General features: G+C 35.4%; 2 protein-coding genes across 4 annotated transcripts in view; one reads left to right on the top strand and one right to left on the bottom strand.

Moving 5' to 3' along the window:
* Positions 1–5,317, bottom strand: part of mad1l1 (mitotic arrest deficient 1 like 1) — an 83,866-nt gene extending 78,549 nt beyond the window's left edge. For 2 of the 3 annotated variants that reach the window (XM_048197833.1, XM_048197831.1), the window contains exons 1-9: positions 5,082–5,317; positions 4,020–4,189; positions 3,746–3,886; positions 3,298–3,477; positions 2,090–2,214; positions 1,379–1,460; positions 1,070–1,200; positions 854–968; positions 411–472 (exon numbers count right to left, since the gene is read on the bottom strand). In XM_048197833.1, the coding sequence (XP_048053790.1) occupies positions 411–472; positions 854–968; positions 1,070–1,200; positions 1,379–1,460; positions 2,090–2,214; positions 3,298–3,477; positions 3,746–3,886; positions 4,020–4,166 (983 nt within the window). In that variant the 5' untranslated portion in view covers positions 4,167–4,189; positions 5,082–5,317. Of the gene's footprint in view, positions 1–410; positions 473–853; positions 969–1,069; positions 1,201–1,378; positions 1,461–2,089; positions 2,215–3,297; positions 3,478–3,745; positions 3,887–4,019; positions 4,190–4,948 lie in introns of all 3 variants that reach the window. The other variant, XM_048197832.1, reaches the window with a different exon arrangement.
* A 93-nt stretch (positions 5,318–5,410) lies between these two features.
* Positions 5,411–9,839, top strand: pmm2 (phosphomannomutase 2). The gene is made up of 8 exons (XM_048197834.1): positions 5,411–5,618; positions 7,124–7,235; positions 7,348–7,424; positions 7,542–7,633; positions 8,165–8,264; positions 9,125–9,200; positions 9,309–9,424; positions 9,525–9,839. The coding sequence occupies exons 1-8, from the start codon at positions 5,544–5,546 to the stop codon at positions 9,627–9,629; spliced, it is 753 nt and encodes a 250-aa protein (XP_048053791.1). The 5' UTR covers positions 5,411–5,543; the 3' UTR covers positions 9,630–9,839.
* Positions 9,840–10,264: the final 425 nt, after the last annotated feature.

Below are 10,264 nucleotides of genomic sequence, written 5' to 3' on the forward strand. Positions count from 1 at the left end.
CCTCACACGATCAATAGAACACATGCATATGCAAACACACAAACTACTCTACACATCAGCCACTGTTTCAGGATATACAACAAGCTGACCTTGAAAGCACTGCAGAAACAGAGAGCATGTAGAATTTACGACCAATAGCAGTGACTGACCTAATACAAGTTAATAGACCTACACAGGTGCAGACAAGAGAGAAACAGCCTGTTTCTTAAGATCTGAGCGCCCTCTGGTGGCTTTGTAATCACCATATCACCCAAAACAATTGATTTAGGTTTCATAAAATTCAAATGTGCTTACTACAATAACTATACCATCACATATGGCTTCATATACTGAATGTCAGCAATCTATCAGGCTTTTAATGTAATATTTCCACAAAAATCTATTTTTAAAAAATATTAGAAAATACTTACCTAATATTAAGTCCTGTAGCCTGGCCAATATTTTCCCAAGCCTGCAGCTCACGCTCCAGTTTCTAGAAGATTTATTTATTAAAAAAAAAAAAAAAAAAAAAAATATTAATTAATAATTTTTTAAAAATAATTCAAATTAAACATTTTTTTTAAATAGACTGCAAAATTAACATTTTGTCAGACCCTCTAGTAAATTACATGTTATTTTGTCTAGTTGCCTGTTCAGAATCGTGATCTCTATTTGAAACAAAAAATTGATCCAGAATTGTGCAGCTCTATAGCATAGCATCTGCAGAGCAAAAACTGGCAATTAAGAAATAATTTTCTAGAACTTATACTGAATTTTTCATTCAAGAGCAATTTTAGGCCACGATCATCACCCATAGGTATAATTTCCTTTCAAAGGAAAATTATACTAAATGCTCAATGACCTGTTTGTTTACCTCTTTCTCCAACTCCACTTTGAGTTTCTCCTCCATCACTCTCTCCATTCTCTCCAACTTCCTCCTCAACCCCTCAGTCTCTTCTTTCAGAAGACTACTGTTCTCCTTTGTCTCTCTGAAAAGGAAATTGATAGATGATTGAAATTATGATAGTTTAAATAATGATTTAGGTATGCATCCATCATAGAAAAAGTTTGATGATGACAATGTTGACACCTTAAGAAAGAGTTTTCCTCCCGCAGACGTTTCATTTCCCGCTCCAGTTCAGGCAGCCTGGTCACTTCAGATTTCATGTTCTTCACAATCACAGCGTCTTGCTCCTGAAGAGCCAAACGCCTCTCCAACTCCTGTAGATGGACAGCACCAATAAGAGGGACTGGGTTACAAATAAAAGGCAATTTCATGATGCAAAATAAGAGAGTGATTTTTTTTTTTACTACTGACTTGGTACCGAAGTGGCTACTTCTGACATGTCTTAGTGCTCCAAACTTCATAGAAATTTAAACTTTAGATCAATAGTATTACCTTCATCTTGAGTTCACTCTCTGTGCTGGTGGAATGAGATGACTGGAGATTTTGGTACCTCTGACTGATGTCCTGGAACTTCCTATTAGCATCAGATGCAAAAACAATATAGTACATTTGTATATGTATTTAAGAGATAATGTAAGCGAAAACAGGAGCTTTGCATTGGGTAGTTATAGGAACTAGCCACCAGGGCAAACCCCGAGGACTAAATTTTCCCCTAGGGCCATTTTCCTGGTTGCATTCACACTGCCAGTGGGAACTCTGAAGTGACGAAAGCCGGCTGACAGTGTTGTCACTTAAGTGCAGGATTCAACAAAATCAACATCATTGTAGCATAAAAGTTAAGAAGTGCCTGGACTTCACCTTTGGTCTATCTATGTTCTTTTCCACATAAGTGGAGTAAATATATGTACATTTGTGTTTACAAATTTTTTAAAAAAATGGAGGGTGCCGTGTTTCATGACATGAGTTCGGCCAAACAACGTACACTTATGTCACTGGTAGTTCTATTGTGCTGGGTTAGACCCTACTCTGAAGTACAAGCTAATTTAGTCCCTTCAAAAGGCATTCCTATATCTGAAATCATTTCCAATTCCTGCTGAGCGAACACACGAACAGCTACTTCCCCCAGTATTCATTGGAACTATGAAAACGTTCCTCCGGTGCGAACGCTCCTAGTGTGTATTTGTGTTGTATGTGAGTACATACTTGCGCTGCACATCCAGTTGTTCCTGCAGGGCCTGGATCTCCAGATTCTGGGTGGAGAATTTGGACTCCTGAATCTGGATCTGTTGACTGAGCCTTCGTGTTTCGTCTTTCAACTCACTGATCATCTAAAATGAACAAAATACTTTAAACACCTCAACAAAAGTTGGTTTAAACAATATCAGATTTCCGAAGACCAATTGTCATTACGCTGTTTTATTTTTGTTTATGCACACCACCACTCAAAGGGGATTTTTTAAATTAATACTTTTATTCATCAAGGACGCATTAAATCGATCAAACGTGACAGTAAAGACTTCTTGACTTCTATTTCTATTCTATTCTTTTGAACTTTCTAACCAAAGAATTCTGAAAAATATGCATCATGGTTTCCACAAAAATATTAAGCAGCACAATTGTTTTCAACATTATTAATAATAAAAAATGTTTCTTGAGCAGCAAATCAACATATTAGAATGATTTCTGAAGGATCATGTGACACTGGAAACTAAAGGAATGGCTGCTGAAAATTCAGTGCATCCGCTGCATGAATTGGTAAAAATGTTATTCTGTATCATCCCCATCAAATCAAATCAAATAAATAATTATTAAAGTCTTATTTAGGGCTGCACGATTAATCGCATGCTATTCTCACGCGCATTTCGTCAGTAAAGCCGGTTCCCTGATTACCGCTAAATCGCCATCACCTGCTTTCAAATGAAGCGGCATTTAATAGACAGAGCCGTAGGTCACTGAAAAGCCACGCAATATCGCGTTCATATCGCAGATGAATCGCCTGCGATAATGAACGCGATATTGCGTGGCTTGTCCGTGAACTACGGCTCCGTCTATTAAAAGGCGCTGCGTTTAAAAACAGGTGATGGCGATTTAGCGGTAATCAGGGAACCGGCTTTACTGACGAAATGCGCGTGAGAATAGCATGCGATTAATCGTGCAGCCCTAGTCTTATTAAAACATGTTCATATTCGCAGTGGTGCATGCCAGTTTTTTTGTCCAATAAAATGATCACAAGAATTGGAACTGACTAGCACTTGCAAGTAACAAACCGGCTACTGAAAAACAATTACAACCTTAGATATTTCACTCTAGTCTCATGTTCCAATAGGAAATAATAATGCAATTATTCATTATCATGCAATCAATTTTATGGGAGCATTTTTTTCCTCTCTAAAAGATACATGAACACACACCTGGTCCGCCTCTGCAAGTTTGCTGTCCTTTTCATTTGCTTTCTTGTGGAGTTCCTCAAGGTCACGCTTTAAAGCCTTGTTGTTTTCCATTTGTTCATTAAGAGCTTGATTTGCTTTCCCTTCTCTTTCTTCCAGACGTCTGATCTTCATCAGTAACTCTCTGTTACGGTCAATTTCCCTCTGTAAATGTAATCGGACAGACGCATACACACACAAACACAGGTCAAATTAGTTTTTTTCCCACAGCAGACACTGGCCAATCTAGCCTTGAATGCACCAAATCACATTCTAATGGGTTTTTGTCTGCAGTGTATTTTAAACCTTGTTTTAGACTGCTTGTTTTCCCCCATATTGCAGGAATATATTTAGAATAAGGCCTGAGAGGACAATAAAAGAAAACCCTGCAATAGAACGCATGATTTTCAGCACTATCCCATCTATCACTCACCTGTAAGTCTCTGGAGCTGCTGTGTGCCTCTTTCTCCAGCTCTATACGGGCCCGTTTGTGACTGAGCTCCATCTGTTGTTTCTCTTGAGTGAGCTGCAGCAGGCTGGTGTGGGAACGAACACGCTCAGCAGCTTCCTCCAACTACCGTGCACAACAACAAATTCAGTAATCTGCTCTACACATACTATAAGAGATTAAAAGACATATCACATTTACGAGATCACTGACGTGACATTTAGATATATCCATAAAAATATGTGAGTCTGTGACTTGCCTCCACTCGTTTAGTATAGAGCTTCTGAAGGTCACTTCGTCCATAGGCTGGCTCTGTCTCCAGCAAAGAGCGATCTGGACACGATATCAAACTCTTGAAAGATTTTAGCGTTGAGAAGATTGTGGTGTCATCCTCTATATCATCCATATTGACAAAGTCTTGACAGCCTCCTTGACAGTTAGAAAAAAATTTATTTGTATAAAAGTATATTGAAAAAAAAAACATTTATAATATCTTACATATCCTCAAGAAACCCACTATTCAAAACAAAAATGAAACGATACCAATACATGTAAAATAATGGCCAGTTCTGTGGTTATTTCAGTTTAAGTTAGTAAGGAGGTATTCTGTACCCCTTTAGGATGCTATAAACATTAGGGCAGTTGATTATTTAAATATTGAAAAATGTAAGTACACCTGAAGGTTTATGGTAAAGAATAAGGTATATTTTCGTTATCAATTACCAACTTTCATAATGTCCAAAATAATGTCTTGTTTTTATTTATTTATTTATTTTCTTAATTAAAATGGGCTGATGTTTTAAAAAATAACACTTGCTCACTTTACACACAATTACTGAGAGTGGAAACATCTCCACTGTGTCCTTTTTCACTAGGTTCACTTAGGTGGTCTGAGCTCGGTTCTTTTAAAGAGGACTCTACTGTGAAAAGGCCTTTAAAATGTATATCATATAGGGTATTTCAAAGAATACTATGGTACTCTCATGGTTCACGGTCCAAAACATGGTATTGCCATTTCCTAGAGAAAAAAATACTTAAGCACTTAAACTTAAAACTGGTCATAATCAATTAAATCACTCATTAACACAACCTTCAAATATGTATTCATGAGGTGAATATTAATACACGTAAGTTAAATGACACACGCTTCAGTTCAGTTCAAGTTAGCAACCGTTCAGCTAACGTTACCTCAAAATATATATCCGTCAATACAACGACTTTGTTCACAGAATAAACCGCAGACCTAATGAACATACAACAACATACGCGTCTTTCTTTCAAATTAAAATATACGGTTAGGGATAGAAAGCCCGTAACTCACTCTTCACACTCTTGGCGCTTGAGTCTCCGGTTTGAACTTGCTGCAATTTTGTTTTCGTTGGTTGAGAAGCCGCTACTTCGTGTGAGGTTCGCTCAACTACACAACAGCGCCATCTGTATGGCTGGGCGGAATAGATTCACTCATTCTATATGCCAGTCTTACATCGGAATTTGAATTAGTTGATCTAACACGCACTAAAAATACCACAATGTACCGCGTACACTTCTTGTTTATTGAACTGCTGCATAAAAGCAATAACACAAGCACTAATGTTGTTGTTCCGATTGCTGTCGGTTCATGAGCACGTGCAGGGTGAGTCTGACGTACAACTCACGCGCTTCCGACAACACGGAAGTTGTGACGTTGCACTGCTGAATGGATGAACCGAAACTCTCCTGCTGGCGGTCTTTGTAAAACTGTATACGGATCAAACACTGATTTATAAAGTTTGCAGATCATACAATGGCCAGTTCAACCGTGGACCTGACAACACTGTGTCTGTTTGATGTAGACGGGACTTTGACAGCAGCTCGCCAGGTGAGGGACTAAAGCAGAAGTGATTAGCTTGACTTGTTATTATTATTAACTAGTTAATCTTTTCATATCTCATGAGATATGGGTCCGAGTGTAATGATGATGGATTTACTACCATTTAGTGATTCATTGAAAACTGCTTTTGAAATGAAAGTGACGACAGTAAATGGATGAAACTGAATGATGATCTGTGTAAATGTGTTTTTATAAAGTCAAATATGTATTGTGAATGCAGTTTTGAGGTTGTAATACAAAATAATGTCATCGTTAATTCTTTCTTGGCACATCCTTAATGACAGACAGTCATATATGTCTATTAAAGATAATGTTCATTCTCCATGTACTATTTTTAGTCTGCTTGTGGTGGTGAAGATATATTTTACATGTAAACATTAGACGTCATATGTAGTTATTATGAACTAATTTAACTAATCTAAAAAAAAATCTTGTTTTAACATCTGTGGTTTTCAACCTTTTTGACTTCAAGGCCCTCCATTGTCCACAACTATATTCAATGGCAACATGACTTTTCCAGTTTTTCTTGATTTTCTGGATAAGAATTAAGGATTTAAAAATGTCTCACAATTTCTACCTGATAAAATGTTTTAGAGCTTGGCATAACTAAACAAAATGTATAAACATGATAAGATAATTTACATGACTTTTCCAGGACTAGAAATTCACACTTTTAAAATTGGAATACACCATATATCCAGTATATCCTGTTTTTTTGTTTGTTTTGTTTTGTTTTTTCTCTCAAAGAAGGAAGAAATATCATACTTTTCTATAAAAAAGCAACCTTGAGGCATATTTGGAAGTTTGCTGTGGCACCCGATTTAAATGGCTTATGAAATGAAAGATTGTAAATTTTACATGCATTTCAACCCAAAGAATGAACTGTTTCGGTTTTAAAAATTTGTGCGGAAATTCAATTGTTGTTGCACTATATTGAGTAAGTTGAGAAAAAGGGTTCCTGCTGTTTATTGACACTGATTCAAGAATAGTTCAGCTTTACCTTGAATTTCATAAGTCCAAAAATATTAAAGTAACAAAAAACATATCCATCGCACAGCAGAATGTACTTCTTAAAGTATTAATAATAATACAATTTAATAAAACATTTTTTAAAGAATATCACGCATGCTTTTATGTTTTAATTTAAACAGTAAACTTGCCAAAAATAAAAGGATTTATTCAATTTTCATTTGATTACATTTAGTTTTATGAATTGATTTGATTACCTTTATTTCTGAGAGTAAATTTGTATTTGACATTACAATGTTTTTATATCCTGATGTTAAAATAAGCCACTATAAACTTATATAAAGGTTCAGTCATGAAAAGAAAATATACTGTGATATACTGCGATACCACCCAGCACTTTTAAAATGTATACAAGACAATTTAATGGATTTTCAGCTAAATTTAAACATTAAAACCATTTTATAATGGTGTGCTTAATGGAATGAATTAGTTACCTCTTTGCCTGTGTATGTTTCTGTCTTTAGAAAGCTACTCCTGACATGCATCAGTTCTTGACTGAACTGAGACAGCGTGTGAGAGTCGGGGTGGTTGGAGGATCCGATTTGGACAAAATCAAAGAGCAGTTGGGTGATGATGGTGTGTATAACAAATAGTTAAAATACACATGCAAGTATATAAGAAAAAAATTCAGTTAATTTATAGTGTACATGTTTCCTTTGGAGTAATTAAAATGTTTCTTGTTTTACAGTGATTGATAGAGTGGATTATGTGTTTGCTGAGAACGGTTTGGTAGCATATAGGTTTGGGCAGCTGCACTCTGTGCAGGTAGTTTTGATTCTCTGTTTACTGTGTAATATGCTCACAGACTCTCTCACATACTGGCCAGAACATTATACAAGTTGCTTTTCCTTTTTCATATTTTTCATTTCTTTTTTTAATCAGAGTATTCAAGCATACCTGGGAGAGGACATTTTACAGGATTTCATCAATTTCTGCCTCAATTACCTTTCAAAGGTAAAACTACCCAAGAAGAGGTAAGGCTATAATGACATGACATCTGTAATTGCATGGGGAAAAACATTTTGCTTTACTGTATTGCTCTAAAATTTGTTTTAGGGAAAAAAATATTTAACACCAGTAACGGTATTAAAAGCTGTTTAAAACTGTGATCATGTCATTACAGTATATATATAATATATATGTGTGTGTAGTGAGAGAGAGAGAGAGAGAGAGAGGGAGGGAGGGGTGGACGAAATTGATCACAAGTGACAGTAAAGACATTTGTAATGTCACAAAGGTCATGTGACACTGAGTAATTCAGCTATAAATTCAGCTTTGCCATCACAGGAATTAATTAAGTTTTAAAATGGGGGAAAAAAGTAATAAAAATATAATTGTTTTAAATTGTGATAGTATATTTTGCTGCGTTTTTGTCAAAAAATAATTAATTAATAAATATATATATATATATATATATATATATATATATATATATATATACACACACAACACCAATTGTTTTTCATGCTACCATAATGTTTATGGTATTTTTACTGTCATTTCAGAGGCACATTTATTGAATTCCGTAATGGAATGCTGAACGTCTCCCCAGTTGGTCGAAGCTGTAGCCAACAGGAAAGAATCGAATTCTTTGAACTTGATAAGGTAATTTTTTATAAGCATTCATCAACACATGCCATTGTCTTTTTAAAGGAAGTCATTAAAGGGTTAGTTCACCCAAAAATGAAAATAATGTCATTTATTACTCACCCTCATGCCGTTCTACGCCCGTAAGACCTTCGTTCATCTTCAGAACACAAATGAAGATATTTTGATGAAATCCGATGACTCATGTTACTGAACCTCTGAAGATCCATAAAGGTACTAAAAACATATTTAAATCAGTTCATGTGAGTACAGTGGTTCAATATTAATATTATAAAGTGACAAGAATACTTTTTGTGCGCCAAAAAAACAAAATAACGAATTTTCAACAATATCTATATGGGCCGATTTCAAAACACTACTTCATGGAGCTTCTGAGCTTTATGAATCTTTTGTTTCGAATTAGTGATTCAGATCTCCTACGAAATGGCTAAACTGCTGAAATCACGTAACTTTGGCGCTCCGATTCACTGCTTCGATTCGTAAAGCACTGAAGCAGTGTTTTGAAATCGGCCCATGTGGATAGTCAAAAAGTCGTTATTTTGTTTTTTTGGCGCACAAAAAGTATTCTTGACGCTTTATAATATTAAGATAGAACCACTAAACTCACATTAACTGTTTCAAATATGTTTTAGCACCTTTATGGATCTCGAGAGATGCAATAACATTGCCAGCAATGCAGGGCGCACTGAGCCATCGGATTTCATCAACAATCTTAATTTGTGTTCCGAAGATGAACGAAGGTCTTATGGGTGTAGAACGACATGAGGGTGAGTAATAAAGGACATTATTTTCATTTTTGGGTGAACTAACCCTTTAAAGGTTGATTAACTTCTGTTTTTTACATTATTTTTATGCAGAAGGAGAAAATCAGAGAAAAGTTTGTCTCCGTTTTAAGAGAAGAGTTTGCTGGGAAAGGACTAGCTTTCTCCATTGGTAAGTAGCATTGTGTATATGTGGTTGTCTAGCCATTAATACGTTTGTATTGTTGTGTAGTATATATAAAATATATACATAATGTTTTAATATGTGTGTTTTCTGCAGGTGGGCAGATCAGCTTTGATGTGTTTCCAGAGGGCTGGGATAAGCGCTACTGTCTGGGAATTGTGGAGAAAGACTCATACCAAAGCATCCATTTCTTTGGCGACAAAACAATGCCTGTGAGTCCAGTAGTCCTGCACATATAGTATGCACATCATAAAGAAGTCCCAAACTTGCTTGAATTAGGCAGGTTTGTGATGGTATTTTTTCCCCAAACAGGGAGGAAACGATTATGAAATCTTTGCGGACCCCAGGACAATCGGTCATGAGGTCAAGTCACCCGAGGACACACAACGGATCTGCAAGGAGCTCTTCTTCAGCTGAGACCCTAAGCATGACCTCTGACATCCAGAATGAAGACTACAACATCCAAGAACTGTGAAACTATGAACGGAAGTCTCACTTGACAAGCCCATGCCATTATTGTCTTTGTGATCGTACATCATGACAGGTTCTGGATAAACCTGTACATACAGTACATGTGTATGTGTTTATTTTAAATGTAATCTGATAAATTTTTTTAGGTTTAAAGAACTGATTGGTGCTGGTGTCATGCCTGAACTTCTGTGCCTTAAATCAAGTCAATACTGGACAATATATATTATAAACTTAAATTGTATTTTATATATATATATATATATATATATATATATATATATATATATATATATATATATATATATATATATATATATATATATATATATATTTTTTTTTTTTTTTTTTTTTTTTTTTTTTTTTTATCAGAAGCAAATGTGATTAATAAAGACAAGTGTGGACTTGAATAACTAAAATTAGGGGTGAAGGTTCAACGATTCAGGTCTAATTTTCATTAGAGGGAATTAAAAGACATCAGATCAAAGGGACTAAAGGTATTTCATTTTTGCTTAAATTAAACTGATGCAATAGTTAACTGCTGAAGTGAAATAAGTTAATGCAACAGTGTAGCTTAACTGTTT

This window comes from Megalobrama amblycephala, linkage group LG7, assembly GCF_018812025.1.
Source record: "Megalobrama amblycephala isolate DHTTF-2021 linkage group LG7, ASM1881202v1, whole genome shotgun sequence".
NCBI classification, from domain to species: Eukaryota; Metazoa; Chordata; class Actinopteri; order Cypriniformes; family Xenocyprididae; genus Megalobrama; species Megalobrama amblycephala.